The sequence below is a fragment of the Bos mutus genome, chromosome 22 (genome assembly GCF_027580195.1).
Source record: "Bos mutus isolate GX-2022 chromosome 22, NWIPB_WYAK_1.1, whole genome shotgun sequence".
NCBI lineage: Eukaryota > Metazoa > Chordata > Mammalia > Artiodactyla > Bovidae > Bos > Bos mutus.
Genome location: NC_091638.1, coordinates 64,395,808 through 64,414,946, shown reverse-complemented (window position 1 = coordinate 64,414,946; position 19,139 = coordinate 64,395,808). Strand labels below are relative to the sequence as shown.

The 19,139-nt window shown below is 54.1% G+C and overlaps 1 protein-coding gene and 1 long non-coding RNA gene across 2 annotated transcripts; one reads left to right on the top strand and one right to left on the bottom strand.

The window, feature by feature from the left end:
• Positions 1–8,321: 8,321 nt before the first annotated feature.
• On the bottom strand, positions 8,322–8,980 carry LOC138984761 (uncharacterized). The gene is made up of 2 exons (XR_011462048.1): positions 8,858–8,980; positions 8,322–8,698 (listed from the first exon to the last, which is right to left on the bottom strand). It is a non-coding gene; the product is annotated as an uncharacterized lncRNA (long non-coding RNA).
• A 5,417-nt stretch (positions 8,981–14,397) lies between these two features.
• On the top strand, positions 14,398–16,938 carry FADD (Fas associated via death domain). The gene is made up of 2 exons (XM_070360417.1): positions 14,398–14,862; positions 16,420–16,938. The coding sequence occupies exons 1-2, from the start codon at positions 14,577–14,579 to the stop codon at positions 16,761–16,763; spliced, it is 630 nt and encodes a 209-aa protein (XP_070216518.1). The 5' UTR covers positions 14,398–14,576; the 3' UTR covers positions 16,764–16,938.
• Positions 16,939–19,139: the final 2,201 nt, after the last annotated feature.

The window sequence follows — 19,139 nt, the reverse complement described above, 5'->3', positions numbered from 1 at the left end:
AGATACACAAAGGCTGAACATGCATCTGAATAAATTTGTATACATGACATCTTCCTTCCAAACCCTGTCCACGTGACTTCTGCCCCCAGAAACTCAAGGGGCCAACCTCAGAGTCCCCTCGTGATTGAACCTGCAAACTCAGGGAACTCGTAAGCCTCCATTTCCTCAACGCAGGACACGGGACCCATTCTGATGTTCCTGGGACTTTGTCCGAGAGTACGTGCACGTGTATGGCTGTGTGGGTCTGTGTGTGCACGTGTGATTGTGCCTGTGTATGTGTCTCTGTTGCTTTGTCTACACCTATGCACAACTGAAGCCAGAAGGAGAAGGGGTGGCAGAGGAAGAATGGTTAGATGTCATCACCGACTCACTGGACATGAGTCTGAGCAAACTCCGGGAGATGGTGAAGGACAGGGAGCCTGGCATGCTGCAGCGGGTCACAAGGAGCTGGACACGACTGAGGGACGGAGCAACAATGTGGGGGTGGACACACCTTTCCAGCCGCCTCTTCCGCGATCCCCACATCCTGACCCCTGGTCCCGCCAACCCAACAGAGTAGTACTGAAGATTTCGTGGACCTAAAATTGCCCCCAAACCTTTAGGGGAGCATCCCAGGATTGCCAGTGTGTTTTCTTTTTTCCTATCGATTTACTTATCTCGCTAGGGCTTTGTTGTGGCGTGTGGACTCTTAGTTGCAGCACGTGGGATCCAGCTCCCTGACCAGGGATCAAACCCAGGCCCCCTGCACTGGAAGCGTGGAGTCTTAGCCACTGGACCGTCAGGGAAGTCCCGCCCGTGTTTTCATTTGGGCGAATGGGGACACCTTTTCTTTAACCCATCACCTATAATCCCCATCGTTTCTTGAAAGAAAGACTCTCTTTTGCATCCAAACATCAGTGAGGCCTCAACCCGCAGGCCTGCAGGGCACCCCTGGAGCTGTTGTGTCCCCAAGGAAGTCTCAGCAAACCCGAGCCCAAGAGGCCCTGGCTGCCCCGCCATCAAGAGCGTCCTTCTAAAGCTTGAGGGCGGCTCTCAGGCCAGCATCGGCCCTCCCCTCTCATGGGGCCTCCCAGGGGCCTGAGAGGCTCACAGGGGACCTTTAGCCCCTCCGGGTTGTGAGGAAACGTCGTCGTCTCAGAGTGGGGCGGTGATCCGCCCCCCGCCCCACCAAGAGCACAGGGCTCCCTGACAGCCAGAGCTTACAGACACGCATCCCTGCAATGTTCAAGAAGCAGCCGTGAGCAAGGCAGACACAGCCCCGTCCCTCAGGGGCGACTTCTTGCAGCAGGCATCAGATGCGGAGCGAGAAAATGCACCCCAGCACAGGATCGTCTCAGAGGAAGGAAGGGGTGCTGATGAAAATATAACAAGGGTGTGGCTGAGGGTCACTCAGAGTGACCAAGTTGAGCAGGAAGGCCCCCAGAGTCTGAGCAGGGAGGAGCCGGAATGTAAAAGCCTGGAGAAGGGCCAGAGGTTCCAGCAGCAGCGGCAGGCACAAAGGCCCTGAGGCAGCGGTGCGCTGGGCGGGTTGTAGGAGCAGCGAGAAGTTCGTCATGTCTGGGGGGCGCAGGGCGGGAGGCGAGGAATCAGGAAGCAGCGTACACCAGCCGCCCCCCTGCCTGCCCCGGCTCCCTGAGGACTTCGACCTCGGCAGGAAGTCCACGGCAGGGGCTGGCGGCCTCCACCAGGGCAGGGATGGAGCTGACTCACACAACTCAAGGTCTTGGTGGTGTTGGGTGGAGACTGCAGAGGGGTTGGGAGCCAGGGAGGAGAGATGCAGAAATTCAGGTGAGCGATGTAGGCCTTGGACAAGGGTGGGAGGAGGTGGGGGTGGGGGGGGAGCCACCAGATTAACTTCACAAAGACCTGGGCTCTGGCAGCAAAAGGACCCCCAGAGATGAGCGGGGCAGATGGCACCGTCGTTTCACAGACAGGCACAGTGGGGACCAGAGAGGGTCAGGGCTCCGCTCTGGTCTCACTGCAAGCTGGCCCCACAGGTGCCCCTTGGACCCAGGACCCTGGCACCTGGCGCCGAACAGTTTCTGCTCCTGGTCCCTGGAGTGGAGTGGCAGGAGCAGGGCAGGACTGAGCCCCAAGCACAGACAGTGAAGGACTGGGGCTCGTGGGGGCCTGAGGCCCGGGGCGGGGTCCCTCATGCCAGTGATTGACCCTGAAGGTGAAGGCCGCCTTGAGCTGTGACCAGCCTAAGACACCTCTGTTTTGTTCAGTGCTCATTAAATCTTACTTAATTTAATATATAAAAAGGGCCTCCCTGGTGGCTCAGACGGTAAGGAGTGCCTGCAATGCAGGAGACCCAGCTTTGATCCCTGGGTCGGGAAGATCCCTTGGAGAAGGAAATAGCAATGCTCTCCAGGATTCTAGCCTGGAGAATCCCATGGACAGAGGAGCCTAGCGGCCCACAGTCCACGGAGTCACAAAGAGTCGGACACGACTGAGTGACTGATGTTTTCACTTTTCAGTATACAGAAAACTGCACAAATCTTGAGTATACACTCAACTGTGTATACTCAACTGTGTAAATTCAATTCACACACACCTCTGTAATCAGCACCCCAGAAGCCTCCCTTGGTGCTCCCGTCTGGTCACCCCTCCTCACCCAACTGTGACCCTGGTCCCTACCCACCATCCTGACTTCAGCAGCTGGTTTGAAAGAGGAGAATGAAAAAGTTGGCTTAAAGCTCAACATTCAGAAAACTAAGATCATGGCATCCGGTCCCATCACTTCACTGCAAATGGATGGGGAAGCAGTGGCAGACTTTATTTTGGGGGGCTCCAAAATCACTGCAGATGGTAACTGCAGCCAGGAAATTAAAAGATGTTTGCTCCTTGGAAGAAAAGCTATGACCAACCTAGACAGCATATTAAAAAGCAGAGACATTGCTTTGCCAACAAAGGTCCATCTAGTCAAGGCTATGGTGTTTCCAGTAGTCATGTATGGATGTGAGAGCTGGACTATAAAGAAGGCTGAGCGCCGAAGAAATTAATGCTTTTGAACTGTGGTGTTGGAGAAGACTCTTGAGAGTCCGTGGACTGCACGGAGATCAAATCAGTCCATCCTAAAGGAAATCAGTCCTGAATATTCATTGGAAGGACTGATGCTGAAGCTGAAACTCCCAACTTTGGCCACCTGATGCGAAGAACTGACTCATTGGGAAAGACCTTGATGCTGGGAAAGATTGAAGGAGGGAGGAGGGGACGACAGAGGATGAGACGGTTGGATGGCATCACCGACTCGATGGACATGAGTTTGAGTAAACTCCGGGAGTTGGTGATGGAGAGGGAGGCCTGGCCTGCAGCAGTCCATGGGATCGACTGAGGGACTGGAGTGAATTGAACCCCATTTGCCTGGTTTCACTTGTGGGTGGCTGCTGCCCTCTGCTGGCTGCCTGTGGGAGCTGCACTTGGAGATGAACAAGATGCAGCACTTGAGGCCTTGCGTTGGTTATCTGTTTGCTGCCCTGCAAATGACCATGAACTTAGTGACTTAGTACAGCAACGTACTGTCTTACAGTTCTGTAAGCCAGACTTCTGACACAGGCCTCACAGAGTTAAGATGCAGGTGTGAGCGAGGCTGCGCCCTTCCCACCATCTCCAGCCACGGCAGCCAGTCTCTCCCGCAGCTGTCTCTCCAGCTCGCCGCTCAGGAGGACCTGGCTTGGCTTGAGTCCCTGGGATGATCCAGGGTGACCTCCCCCCACCTCAGAGTCCTTCATCTTCATCACACCTGCAAAGTCGTTCCCGCCACGTAAGTTGACTTATTCACAAAGTCCGGGAACTGGAATCGGACACCTTGGGGCCATTGTTCTGTCCACCATGTACTCCCACCCCCAGGGAAAAAACTAACTGCCTCCAAGCAAAGCCCACAGTCCCCAGATATCTATGGAAAGGCTTCATCAGGAATGAGAGAGATCAAAACAAACAGGAGGAGGAGGAGCCTGGGGGGACACTGAGATGACACAGAGAAGAAAGAAAAGCAACTCTGTTCATCATCCTTGGGAGTAAAGACCAATGTGCATGGGAGTCCCAGGTGGCGAGTGGTAAGCAATCCGCCGGCCAGTCTAGGAGACACATGTTCGATCCCTGGGTCAGGAGGATTCCCTGGAGAAGGGAATGGCAACCCCCTCCAGTGTTCTTGCCTGGAGAATCCCACAGACAGAGGGGCCTGGGGGGCCATGGTCCATGGTCTTACAAAAGAGTCAGACGTGGCTGAGCGCGCGCAGGTAGCAGCGGCTCATCCGTTTTCAGTGCGGCGCAGCGCTCCACCCTGTGAGTGAAACTCAACCAACTGTCACTCATTACGTGTGTTTTGGTGGTAAACTTATTGCAATTACAAGTTACACTGCTGAGATCTCCCTGCATGAGCCGGTCACTGCAGTAGTTCCTCTAGGGCAGTTGGTTGCTTGTCTTCGAATGGCTCACAAGCTGGGAATGACTTGTATATTTGAAATGGTTGGGGGAGGGGAAGAATATCTGTGACATGAGACTGTTACATGGAATTCAAATTTCAGTATCTACAAATAAACTATTATTGGAACATAAAGACCAGTGTGCCTCCATGAAACCAGAAAAAGGTGCTATTTTCTTTCTTTTTTTAAAGAGGCAATGCTAATGAAAGGAAAATACAAAAACTAGACTTCACCAAAATTTAAAATTTGGTGGGGGGGGGGCGTGGGGTCGGAGGATACCCAACTGAATGAAATGGCAATTCACAAAATGGGAGAAAATAATCGCAAATCATATTTCTGATAAGAGACATAACTGGAATATCCGAGGATCCCCTACAACTCAGCAACAGATAGACCAGCAACCCAGTTAAAAGTGGACAGAGAGCTTGACTGGACATTTCTCCAAAGACGTACAAATGGTCAATAAACTCATGAGAAGACGCTCAACATCACTGGTTACCAGGGAACCGGAAGTCACACCCACACTCACCACTGCACGCCCCCTGGGATGCCTAGGATCCCAAACCAGAAAATGCTGAGACTCGTGAGGGTGTGGAGAAGGTGGAACCCTACTGCTTTGCTGGCAGAAATGTAAACTGCTGGTGCAACCTCCATGGCAAAGGCTGTGATGCTTTCTCAGAAAAATGAAACAGTGACCGTGTGATCCAGTAATTTCACTTCTGGGTACACAAACAAAAGAATCTGCAGCAGGGACTCACCCTGGTATACTCATGTTCCCCTACGGCTTCACAGGGACTTCCCGATGATCAGTTCACAGAGGAAGAGAAGACTAAGGCGTGGTTTGTGGCTGGTTTTATGTGATACACTGACGGCCCCCAAAGGTGGATGGTCACAGCACTACAGCCCCTCTCTGGGGCATCTCGGAGGGACAGTGGAGAAAGAGAGAGCCTCCCAGTAGGCAGAGCTTCAGTCAGAACACCTGAAGGAGTGAGAAGAGGTCTGGGAGAGTTGGGGAGAGTTGGGGAGAGTTGTTCCAGGAGCTATTTGACATCTATAGACACATCACCCAATGACACAATTTTTCAAGCATCCACGAAACATTTCCTGAGACAGACCACATGCTGGGCCTTAAAACAAGCTCAGCAAGTTCAAAGGGATTGAAACCATCCAGAGCGTGTTCTCTGACTGTAACAGAATCAAACTATAATAGGAACCAATGACAGAAACTCATGCTGAGTCACTGCTCAGTCGTGTCCGACTCTGTGACACCATGGACTGGGGCCAGCCAGGCTCCTCTGTCCACAGTATTTTCCAGGCAAGAATACTGGAGTGGGTTGCCATTTCCTCCCCCAGAGGATCTTCCCGACCCAGGGACTGAACTCACTTCTCCTGCATTGGCAGATAGGTTCTTTACCAGTGAACCAACTGGGAAACCCTAATGACAGAAAGGCAACAGGCAAATCTCTAAACCCAAGTAAATGACGCAGCACAATTCCAAATAAACCTGGGTCAAAGAGAAAGCCTCAGAGGAAAGAAAAAGACATAGAAATAAATGAAAATAAAAACACAGCATCTCAAAATTTGTAGGACACAGCTAAAAGCAATGTTGAAAATGCTTATCTTAGAAGTGAATGACCTACATGCCTACCTCAAGAAACTAGAATGAAAAAAAAAAGCAAAATAAATCCAAAGCAAGGAGAGGGAAATAAAATAGCCAAGACAAGGCAAAATATGAAATAAAAATAGGGAAAGAGAGAAAAATCGTTGAAACAAAAAACTAGTTCATTGCAAATAAATAAAATTGATAAACTTCTAGCAAGACAGAGAAACATACAGAGAGAAGATGCAAATCACCAATTTCAGGAATGAAATGGAGGATTTGTTACAGATCTTGTAGCCATTAAAAGGATAACGCTACAGAGTGACCATGTGCATGCTAAGTCGCTTCAGCCACGTCCCACTCTGTGACTCAATGGACTGTAGCCTGCCAGGCTCCTCTGTCCACGGGGATTCTCCAGGCAAGAATACGGGAGTGGGTTGCCATGCCCTGCTCCAGAGGATCTTCCCAACCCAGGGATCGAACCCGTGTCTCCTGTGGTTCCTGCATCGCAGGTGGATTCTTTCCTGCTGAGCCGCGGGGAAGATGCAGACTGAATGTGTCCAAAACTCACGTTGAAACTCTACCCTCCCGCCTTGTGATGGTGTTTGAAGGGGGCCCCCATGATGAGATTAATGCCCTTAAAAACATCTGGAGAGAACTTGCTTCCCTCTCTGTTTTTCTCCACGTGAGACTACAGTGAGCGCTCAGAGTCTGCTCTCTGGCACAGGCCCTCACAAGACCCCAAACCTGCTGACAACCTGCTCACAGATTTCCTGCTTCCAGGTTCCTGAGAAATAATTTCTGTTGTGTATAATCCACCCAGTCAATCAGTTCAGTTCAGTTGCTCAATCGTATCCCACTCTTTGCGACCCCATGGATTGCAGCACGCCAGGCCTCCCTGTCCATCACCAACTCCCAGAGCTTGCTCAAACTCATGTCCATCGAGTCGGTGATGCCATCCAACCATCTCATCCTCTGTCATCCCCTTCTCCTCCTGCCTTCAATCTTTCCCAGCATCAGGGAATGAGTTAGTTCTTTGCATCAGGTGGCCAAAGTATTGGAGTTTCAATTTCAGCATCAGTCCTTCCAATGAATATTCAGGACTGATTTCCTTTAGGATGGACTGGTTTGATCTCCTTGCAGTCCAAGGGACTGTCAAGAATCTGCTCCACCACCACAGTTCAAAAGCATCAATTCTTCAGTGCTCAGCTTTCTTTATGGTCCAACTATCACATCCAAACATGACTACTGGAAACACCATAGCTTTGACTAGACGGACTTTTGTTGGCAAAGTAATGTCTCTGCTTTTTAATACGTTGTCTAGGTTGGTCATAGCCTTTCTTCCAAGGAGCAAGCATATTTTAATTTCATGGCTGCAGTTACCATCTGCAGTGATTTGGGAGCCCAAGAAAATAAAGTCTCTTACTATTTCCATTGTTTCCCCATCTATTTGCCATGAAATGATGGGACCAGATGCCATGATCTAAGTTTTTTTGAATGTTGAGTTTTAAGCCAACTTTTTCACTCCCCTCTTTCACTTTCATCAAGAGGCTCTTTAGTTCCTCTTCACTTTCTGCCATAAGGGTGGTGTCATCTGCATATCTGAGGTTATTGATATTTCTCCTGGCAATCTTGATTCCAGGTGTGCTTCATCCAGTCTGGAATTTGCATGATGTACTCTGCATATAAGTTAAATCAGCAAGGTGACAATATACAGCCTTGATGTACTCCTTTCCCAATTTGGAACCAGTCCGTTGTTCCATGCTCATTTCTAACTGTTGCTTTTTGAGCTGCATACAGATTTCTCGGGAAATCTATGGCACTTTGCTCCAGCAGCGCTAATGGACGAAGACAGAAAATAAGGGAATTCTACAATCACTATGTTCATAAATTCTAAGGCTTTAGAAAAATGGACCCATCCTCAAAACTGCCAAAACTCAGTCAAGATGAAGGAGACAATTTGAATCGCCTTGTAACTGTCAAATCCATAAAAGTAAGATTTGACAAACTGGGCCTCATAAAAAGTTAAATTCTGGACTTTCCTGGTGACTCAGTGTTTAAGGATCCACCTGGTCAATCCCTGGTCCGGGAAGATTCCACTTGCCCGGGAGCAAATAAGCCTGTGAGCTGCACAGGCCACACCTCCTGAAGCCCACACATCGCAGAGCCTGGGCTCCCCAGCGAGAGAAGCCCGAGCACCACAGCTAGAGAGCAGCCCGTGCTCACCGCAGCTAGAGAAAAGCCCACACAGCAACCAAGACTCAGCACAGCCCCCCAAATCCATAAAAGCTAAATTTTTGTTTTGTGAAATATCTTGTAAGGAAGATGAAAAGATAAGCTACCCAGCAGGTGGTTGTTGGTTATCCATTGTGAATACAGCAGGGTGTACGTGAGATTCCCAAAGCCCCTAACTATCCCTTCCCCCCTCAGCAACCATAGTCTATGCGCCTCCTTCTGTTTCCATTGACTGTACGTGTTGGGTGCCAGCCTGGACGGGAGGACGGTCCGGGGGAGAATGGATCCATGTATACGTATGGCTGAGTCTCTTCGCTGTCCACCTAAAACGACCGCAACATTGTTGATCCGCTATGTGTACACGCTTAGTGGCTCAGTCATGTCCGACTGTTTGCGACTCTATGGACTGTCGCCTGGACTGCAACACGTGGAGGCTCTGCGGGGGAGACAGGCAGAAAACAGAGGAGGAAGGAAAATGTGTAGTGAGCCAAGGAATGCCGCGTGCGAGGGAAGAGGAGCACTGCGGCAGGGGTGCGGCAGGGGGAACGTGCTTAAACCGGCTTGGACCGCCTCCCACCCCAGCCTCCTCCCCTACCTCCGCCGCGTCTCCCTTACGATCAGACCCCCGGGGCCTCGGACCTTGCTCTTCTTTCAGCTCTCCCTCCGCTGGTGACCGCATCCTGTAGGTGGGGAAACAGAGCCAATCGGATGGATAGAGACAAGTGAGAAGCTTTATTCTAAGACTGGCTCACATGACAGTCATGGCGGCCAGGAAGTCCACCGTCTGCCATCCGCAAGCTGGGAACCAGAATGGCTGGTGGGTAATTCAGTCTAAAGGCCTGATAATGGGGGTGGGGGGCCGCGGGGCAATGCTGCTCCAGTGGAGACGGAATCCTCCCTCCCTCTGCCTTTTCATCCTACTTGGATGATGCCCACCTGAACTGGGGAGGGTCACTCGCTTTTCTTAGACAATTCAAGTGCTAATCTCTTCTAGAAGCACCCTCACAGACACACCCAGAAATAATATTTTACCAGATCCCTGGGCAGCCCTTGGCCCAGTCAGGTTAACACATACGATTAACCATCACAAGCAACATCTATTTGCAGGATACTTCCAAATTCACGGGCTTCCCCGGTGACTCAGACAGTAAAGAATCTGCCTGCAATGGAGGAGGCCTGGGTTTGATCCCTGGGTCAGGAAGATCCCCTGGAGAGGGAATGGCACCCCACTCCAGCATGCTTGCCTGAAGAATTCCATGAACAGAGGAGACTGGTGGGCTACAGTCCATGGGATTGCAAAGAGTCAGACAGGACTGAGCGACTTTCACTCTCCCAAATTCACATCTCCTGCCCAGATTTCCGTCCCAAACCCTGGCTCCGTGCATCCCATCGTCCGTGACCATGTCCATCAGGTTCTCCCCACATTCACCCTGGGCTCGGGTAGTCGTCGGGCAGCCACAGTGAGCAGCAACTGGAAGTGGGATCTCGGTTCCCTGGGAATCAAACGCAGATCGCGGCAGTGAGAGCGCCAGACCCTAATCGTTGGAGCACCAGGAGCCAGTGGCTAGCAGCAGGGCCCTGGCGCCTGCCTGCTCGAAGAAAGCGCTCAGCGAAGAGATGAAAGCAGAGAGGCAGGGAAACTATTCATTATGGGAGAAGATCCACATGGAGAAAGCACGAGCAGACAGAGAGACATGCACACTTTGGGGTGGTTTAAGTCACTTACCCGAAGAACTGACTGCTTTTGATCCAGCCAGTCCATCCTAAAGGCAATCAGCCCTGGATATTCATTGGAAGGGCTGTCGCTGAAGCTGAAGCTCCAATACTTTGGCCACCTGATGCGAAGAGCCAACTCATTGGAAAAGACCCTGATGCTGGGAAAGACTGAAGGCAGGAGGAGAAGGGGACGACAGAGGATGAGATGGCTGGATGGCATCACTGACTCAATGGACATGAGTTTGAATAAGCTCCGGGAGTTGGTGATGGACAGGGAGGCCTGGCTGCTGCAGTCCATGGGGTTCCAAAGAGTCGGACACGACTGAGCGACTGAAAAACAACAAATCACTTACCTGGGGGAAGTTCTTCTGGGCTCCTCTGGCCGATCATCTTGCTCGTCTGGCCCTGAGTCCTACCTTGTCTGATGCAGGGTCCTCCCCTGCGTGCATGCCCATCTTTTAGCCAAGACAGGTTCCAGTGCAGGGTCTCTGGGGAGTTGGTAGACCATATTGTGGCCTAGCATCCCCTCCCTTGAGGACCCTTTCTGTGCGTGTATAGTCTGGAGGGTCTCCTTGACCCCAAGAATGAGAAGTATGTGGTCTCTTCATCTCTTCCCTACGCAGGGCTCAGCCCCTTGCTGTTCCTGCCATTCCCGTCATCTTAAAGTGTCCACAGGAGACAAAGCCCGGCTGCTCATCCTGTTCCTGTTATTCCGTCTATTTTTCAAATGTAAACAGGAGGCTAGAGGTAAATGTATAAACTGGGACCCGTCTATCTCCTGCCTCAAACCCACCCACACCTTCCCCAGGTGAGCTAATAGACATTCCACCCTTCAGACCTGACGAGCATCTCAATGCTCCTCGTTTACATGCACCCCAGATCAAAAGAAAGGTACTGACCTCTCATCGCCTTCACTGCACCTGGTCCAAGAGCCTTCACCTCTCATCGGGATTACTGAGGTGTCCCTTGGATTCTACCTAGTGATTCTTTAGAAATGTAGCTCAGAGCTCCCAGTAGCATTATTCACAACAACAAAAAAGGCAGAAAAAACTGAAGGTGCACCCACTGATGAGGGAGCAGACACAGGTGACCCACCCGCAGGACAGGATGCTGCCGACCCACAAAAAATGACTTTCCAACAAATGGCTCCTTTGTTCTGAGGCTCCCCTGATGGCTCACTGGTAAAGAATCTGCCTGCAATGCAGGAGACTCAGATTCAGTCCCTGGGTGGGGAAGATCCCTGGAGAAGGAAATGGCAACCCACTCCAGTATTCATGCCTGGAGAATCCCATGGACAGAGGAGCCTGGCGGGCTACAGTCCACGGGGTCGCAAAAGAGTCAGACACGACTTAGTGACTAGACAGCAACAAGAAAACCAGGTGTTTTGCTGAAAGTTTTGTTTTAGGTTCAAAAGATTCATTAACAAAAGAAACCACTCATTACGCACAAATAGACAATTTCAATTTTTGTATAGATTTTTGGCTTAATCTCAATATACGGTCATTAAAAGAAAAGAAATAGAAACAATAGACAGAAGAAACACACACATCACCAAACTGGGCCAACAACCTACATCCAGACTTGAACAGTGCTGGGAAGTCCCTCATTAAAAGCAATTTGGAATCCCAACTGGGAAAAGTCCTGGGCAGTGTCTATCCCATGGATGAGACTTCAGATTCCAGTGTGAGGGGGCTCCCGCTTATAATCCCACTCAGTAAACGGATGTCGTCATCAGTCTGCTGCAAAAATGCACCTCTGGTTTTACTTAAACTTTTTTAGAATATGGTTTGTTTCACCTTGTGAGTCATAGGATTTCATTAGACCCTGGGGGGGCTGGCCAGACCCTCAGGGGCTCAAGAGATTCCAGGACCCACTCCCTTTCTTACCTAAGGGCCACCTGATTTGCTGTGCTTGCGTTCAGGCACAGAATCTGGGCAGTATCCGGGCAGGTCAGGAGCAGTTCAGAGGCCTGGTCTCCTACTTCTGAAGCCTGAACAAGACTTTAATCTCCCTAATACCAGTGGTTAAGAATCTGCTGCCAGTGCAGGGGACTTGGGTTCAACCACCGATTTGGGAAGATCCCACGAGCCGCAGGGCAACTAAGCCCATGTGCTTCAACTACTGAAGCCCATGTGCCTAATTTTTGTGTTAGCCACTCTGTCGTATCCAACTCTTTGTGACCCCATGGACTATAGCCCACCAGGCTCCTCTCTCTATGGAATTCTCCAAGCAAGAATACTGGAGTGGGTTGCAATTCCCTTCTCCAGAGGATCTTCCCGACCCAGGGATTGAACCCTGGTCTCCAGCGTTGCATGTGAATTCCTTACCATGTGCCTAAAGCCTGCAACAAAGAGTAGCTCCCACTCTCAGCAACTAGAGAAAGCTCGTGCACGGCAGTGAAGACACAGCACAGCCAGAAATAAGTAAGTAAAGTAAAAAGAGGGCTTCCCAGGTGGCACTTTAAGGGTAAGGAACCCACCTGCTGATGCAGGAGATGCAAGAAACGTAGGTCTTTATTCCTGGAGAGGGAGGATCCCCTCAGGGAGGAAAGGGCACCCCACTCCAGTATCCTTGCCTGGAAATTTTCATGGGCAGAGGAGCCTGGGGGGCTACAGTCCATGAGGCCTCAAAGAGTCGGACACAAGTGAGCACGCACACGATATAAAAAGGAGGGAAGCACCGTCACAGGCGACAACACGCACAAACCGTGAAGACGTCACACTCAGTCACAGAAACCAGGCACAAAAGGCCCCACAGTGCGCTTCCGCCAACATGAAACGTCCGTAACAGTCAAATCCAGACAAGACGCCAACTAGCACTTGCCAGAAGCTGGAGAAAGAGTGGGGGAGGCGGGGAAGAAGTGACTGCTGACAAGTACCTGGTTTCTACAAAGGTGATGAAAATATTCTAAAATTAGCTAATGGTAGGGGTTGCACAACATTATAAATATGCTGAAAACCACTGAATTGTACACGTTTTAAAATACTGATGCATCTATTTGAGTCAGGTCTAAGTTGCAGGAAGAGGGATCTTTGCTGCGTCATGTGGGATGTTTCCTGCGGGACTGCAAGCTCTCTAGTGGCAGCATGAAGGCTTAGTCACCTCCCTGCATGTGGGATCTTAATTCTCCAACCAGGATTCCAACCAGCGTTCCCTGCATTACAAGGCAGGCTCTTAACCACTGACCACAAACGAAGTCGCTGAATTGTACACTTTAAAAGGGTGAGTTGTAGGGAATATGAATTATATCTCAATTTTTTTCCAAGATAACTCAGATGGCTTCAGGCTTCCACTCACCCTCTGCAGGGGCTTAGGGAAGGTAAAGCTAGATTCTGACCTGGCTCCTCCTAATTCGCCCCCTCCCCTCACCAACCACCCCCTGCCTTCCCAGGTCTGCCCCAGCACCCTGCGCCCTCATCGGTGCTTCTGCTCTTGTCGTGGGCCCGCCCTTACAGCCCCCACACCTCTCTACCTGGCCCCTCAAGCCTGCACATTGGGGCCTGCTCCAAAACCGCCTTCTCAACATATAGAGACCCCCCACCTCCACACTCCCCACTCCCATGCCCTTGGCCCCTGGCTCGCACTGACTTCTGGCTTAACTGCACTTTCTTACCCACTCCAGTATTCTTGCCTGGAAAATCCCATGGATGGAGAAGCCTGGTAGGCTACAGTCCATGGGGTTGCAAAGAGTCGGACAGGACTGAGCAACTTCACTTTCACTTTCTTATCTGCATGAGGTAACCCTGTGCACCGCCGCTGCTAGCTCCGGGGTGGGGCCTTCCGCACTTTGTTCCTGAATTTGTCTCCAGGACCTACTCCGTGGTACACAGTAGGCCTCAAGAAAAGCTAGTAAGCCTTCTACACAATAATGACGATAACTTTAGAAATCAAGTTTTTATTAAATTTTAAAAACTAAATAAAGCTCTTAATAGTCTTTCCTGCACACAGATCTGCAGGGGGCACTAAAGGACATTTGTTGCTTAGTCGCTAAGTCCTGTCTGACTCTTTCGCGACCCCATGGACCGCGACGCCCCCAGGCTCCTCTGTCCACGGGATTTCCCAGGCAAGAACACTGGAGTGGGGTGCCATGTCCTTCTCCAGGGGATCTTCCCGACCCAGGGATCGAACCCGCCTCTCCAACATTGGGGCCGATTCTTTACCACTGAGCCACCAGGGAAGTCCAAACGACATGCATTTTCACAAATGTTAATAAGTAAATTCACTTGTTATTAAGAGCACCCGCAGCGCAATGTTCCAAAGGAAACGGACGCCGAGTGTGCTCCGGGTTTAGGGGTTAGGACCCCTAGAGCTGCCGGTGCTCACAGGGAGAACGTCGTCAGTGCGCATGGACAGAGGTCTTCCGGGTCCCCGGTCAGGGGCGGCGCCTGGCGTCAGCCGGGATCCTCCCGGGCGGCAATGGCTACGGTTGGGCTTGCGGCGCATGCGCGAGGCCCGGGAGCTACCGCGAGAGGGACCGGGCCGGCGGGATACGTCGGGCGACTGGCTGGCTGGTAGCAAAACGGCATTCGCCGCCGCTAGGCTGAGGCGCGAGGGGTGCGTGAGGAGGCGCGTCCCGGCCCCCAGGGACTCCCGCCGCCATGGACCCGTTCCTGGTGCTGCTGCACTCGGTGTCGGCCGGGCTCTCGAGCAGCGACCTGACCCAGCTCAAGTTCCTGTGCCAGAACCACATTAGCAAGAGGAAGCTGGAGCTCGCGCAGAGCGGCCTGGACCTCTTCACCGTCCTGCTCCAGCAGAACGAGCTGAACGCCGGGCACACCGCGCTGCTGCGCGAGCTGCTCTGCTCCCTGCGGCGCAAGGACCTCCTGCTCCGCCTGGACGACTTCGAACGGGGCGCGGCGGGCGGGGCGGCGCCGGAGGACCGAGGTGGGGGCGAGGGCCGGGGCCGGGGGCCGGGGGGCCGGGGTGCGGGCGCGAGGCGTGGGAGCCGGGCCGCGCCGGAGGAGTGGCGTGGGGCCGAAGGACGGGGAGCGGCGCCGGAGGAGAGGGGCGAGGGGTGCCTGGGGCCCCTGTGGGGGTTGGCGGGGTCAGCTGTCGATCTTCCAGGCGCCCAGCGTTTTCCGGGTTCGGTTTCCGTGGGTTTTCCCTAAACAGCCCCGGGAGACGGGAACGTGCCCGCTTTGCGGACAGGAGAACCAAAGCTCAGAGAAGTTAACTTAGTCTAAGTTGCGGAGCGTGGACAACCACCGCCCCCCGCCCCATCCAGCCATCCAGCCTCAGTGCTTTCTCCTCCACCCCTCTCCCTCCGGGAAAAGTAGAAGTTATTGGACAGAAGAAGACGTTGCTGACCTCCCGGGCGGGACAGGGGTGAAAGGACTCCAGAAGAGCCTCGGCAGGAAGGACGGGTTGATAAGGCGCTGCTTTTGTATAAGGGCTAAGAGCGGACTCCTGCTGGCTCTGCCGCTCGGTGGCTGGCTGTGACCTCAGGAAGTGACTTGCACTGACCTTTCCTGGGCCTCCATTTCCTGCTTTCTGCCAGTGGTCAGTAACACAGGTGCCCACCTCACGGGGCTGGAGGAGTTGGTACACAGGCTGACAGCGTATCAGGGGTTTGTGGCTGGAGATGAAGCTTTGCTTCCAAGAAGCATTTTGTCCTTACTGTCTACCCGCCTTCTGTTGTCTAGTCTGATCTCAGGAGTGACTTCTCAGCAGACGAGGACATAGTAGCCAGAGACTGAAGACCGGGGTCAGTCAGGGCATCTTCCAGAGTAGCAACTGGGCTGTTTAGGGCTGCCATAGAAATGACTGTCTCAGTGGCTTAAAGCAACAGAATCTGATGCTCTTAACGTTTCTTGGGCCAGTAGTCAGATCCAGGTGTCAGTAGGTTATGCTCCCTCTGAGAGCTCTAGGAGAGGGTCCTTCCTCCCTCTTCTGGTTGCTGGGGACTCCGGGCATTCCTTGGCTTGTGGCCACACCCCTCCAGTCTCTGCCTCCGTGGCACATGGTCTTGTTGGTGGATTTAGGGCCCACTTGAATAATCTTAAGATGATCCCCTCATCTCGAGATCCTCAGCTTACTCTCACATCTGCAAAGACCCTTTTCCAAGAAAGTTCCCATTCACAGTTCCAGAGATTTGACATGCGTGTACCTTTCAGGGCCCCCCATTCAACTCCGTTGCAGGGTGGGATAGAGGTGCAACTCTACTCAGGCCTGAGTGGGCGTCTGTGTTGTAAGACCCCCCAACCAGTAAGTCTTCAGAGCAGGCCGCGCCTCGTGGGTAGTGTTTCAGGGTATGGCTGGCTGGGGCAGCATGGAGCTTTCCCTGGCCCTTCTGCTGCAGGGTGGTGTCCGCCTCTGCGGAAGGGCCTTTCGGGTCCCCAGCACTTGGGTCAGCACCAGCAGGCCCATCAGCCAGTGTGCGGTTACGTTTTCTAAACACCTCCCCAGACCACGGGTTACCACTCTGCCCTTTTCACCCACCAGACCTGCGGGCAGCAATGGAGATCATCTGTGATAACGTGGGGAAGGACTGGAGGAGGCTGGCCCGTCACCTCGGAGTATCTGACGTCAAGATCGAAGCCATCGAGGAGAAGTACCCCCGGAACCTGGCGGAGCAGGTGAGGGAGCTGCTGCGGGTCTGGAAGAACAGCACTAGGGAGAACGCAGCTGTGTCCTGCCTGGTGGGCGCACTCCGGGGCTGCCAGCTGAACGTGGTGGCAGACCTCATCGAGGAGGACCAGCGGGCCCGGGCCCTCCAGAGTGGGAGCGCCAACCCTGGGTCCTTCACAGCCTGGGACTCGGGCTCCGCTGCCCTGGGAGCCTCCTGACGACCCAGCGGCTCTTCTGCGGGGACTGAGGGTGGCTGCACGGTCCTGACCACGTCCCGTCCATGCCAGCCCTGTGAAGACTCAGGGAGGTGGCTGTGGGCCCGTGTTCCTCTGTGCCAGCTGGGCGGGGGACACCGTGTGTGCCGTTGTCCCCATTAAACGAGCTCCTCCAGGAGGGCGTGTGGTGCTGCACCCGGTACAAAGGAGGGGTCTGTGAAACCCAGTGCTCCCGGACACGAGAGGACCCGCAGTGTCGAGGAGCTGGAGGTCTTTGTGCTGGGGGCGCTGGGCTTCGGAGCCCATGTTTGGAACCCCTGGCTTGTTCTGCCCCCGCGCTTGCCAAAGGCTTGGAGGCTGGTGTTGCAGACCGTCTCCAGGTGGCAAGGTGAGGCACGCCCTCATGGGGCTGGGAGGTGGCCCAGGCTCTCAGCGCTCGGGGAGCGAGCCCCCTGCTGTGGGGCCAGGCAGCGGGCGCTCAGCACGTGCTGGTTCTCAGACGAATCGTGACTCCAGTTCCACGTTGGATTGCTAACAGTCACTTTTTCTGGTAACAGAAGTGGCAAGGGAGCCGAGTCCTCTGATTCTAAGGAGCACCTTTTTTCCTGTTCTTAAGGCGGTCCTGTTGAAGCAGGCGCCTTTGCAGGAGGCCTCCGCGGGACAGTTTCCTCTTCCCACGGACGGTGATCTCATTTTACGGGTTCTCAGAAGTCCCGCTGTAGCCAGTTTCAGTGTCCCTTGACGGTTCTCACAGGCCCAACCTGTAGGAGGGTGCCTGTGTTTCCCACCAGCTCCAGGGACCACTGCCAAGCCGGGTGTTTACTGCAGTGAGCCGTGCTCTGCCAGGGGCAGCTCTCACCTGCTATGGGCCCTGCCGCCCTGCAGGAGGCATCAGAGAGCCCCATCTCGTGCCCTCTAGCTGTGACCTTGGGAAAGCTCCTGACGTCATGCCGTGCCACCTTGACCTTGGGTTGCCAAGACCCTAGCAGCACTCACCGCCCGGCTGTGGACCCAGCCCTCGGCAGATACTGACCACACCGGGCACTGCTGGGAGCTGAGCCCAGGCAGCAGACAAGACGGACGTGGCCCTTCTCGGTTGGCCCCGAAGGCCTGGCTGGGAGCACGGGTTAACCACGCATCATGAGTTTGGGAGCGGAGCCCATTCAGCCCCAGAGCCATGTGGCCCTGCCCAGGCTGACGTGCTGAAGAGGCTCTGGGTCAGGGCGAGTAACATCATCACCACCAGTAAAGGCACGGCTTGGCCAGTGGGTTGCCTTGGGAAATGGGTGTTGTGGGAAATGTGCCCACGTGTCTTGACCAGAGGAAGACTACGAGATGGTGCCCATCCCTCGTGCTTTATGGCAGACGCTGCTACCAATGGGTAAGGGTACTGAGCATCCCGAGACCTGGCCTGTGTCCCCGCATGGTCCTCACACCGGGGAGGGACCGTCCGTCCGTCACTCCAGGTGTTCTCACGGACGTTTGGACGACACGTGCTTACAGCACTCAGAGCTCCCATTGCTCGGGCCCGGTGCTGCCGCTGGCTCCCTCCCACGTGCGTCCTCGGGGTGAAGCACTGTCCCCCAGACACTGACATCTGGGACTGCCCTCCTGCCCCGCACGGGGAGGCAGTTGGAACAGCCTCAGCAGACCTGTCATGTGACCTAATCACAGCACAGATCTGGGGTCGGAGCAGAGAGGCGCCTCCTCCAGGCACCGCTGTCGGCCTCCCCGGGGCCTGGAGGTGGCCTGCCCTGCCGCCTGTGGGCCGCTGGGGCAAAGCCACAGAGCCTGGGGGCCGGCAGACCTGCACAGGACGCTGCCCCAGAAGGTGGGGCTCCAGGCCAGGTGGAAGCATCCACGTGTTCCACCGTCAGCAGTCAGGGGGCTTCCCCGCAGCTGCCCTCCAGGCGCTGAGGCGAGACTGCGCAGGCTGGCGGCACGAACAGACGGTGCACGTGGACAGAGGAAGCAGCAGGGCGTGTACGGGGCCCGGGGGTGGCAGGTACACAGCGTCAGAGGGCAGCTCCGGACAGCGCGGGCCCCGGGGGTGGAAGGTACACAGTGTCAGAGGGCAGCTCTGGACAGTGCGGGCCCCGGGGGTGGAAGGTACACAGCGTCAGAGGGCAGCTCCGGACAGTGCGGGCCCCGGGGGTGGAAGGTACACAGCGTCAGAGGGCAGCTCCGGACAGTGCGGGCCCCGGGGCTGGAAGGTACACAGTGTCAGAGGGCAGCTCCAGACAGTGCGGGCCCCGGGGGTGGCAGGTACACAGCGTCAGAGGGCAGCTCCGGACAGTGCGGGCCCCGGGGGCTGGAAGGTACACAGTGTCAGAGGGCAGCTCCGGACAGTGCGGGCCCCGGGGGTGGCAGGTACACAGC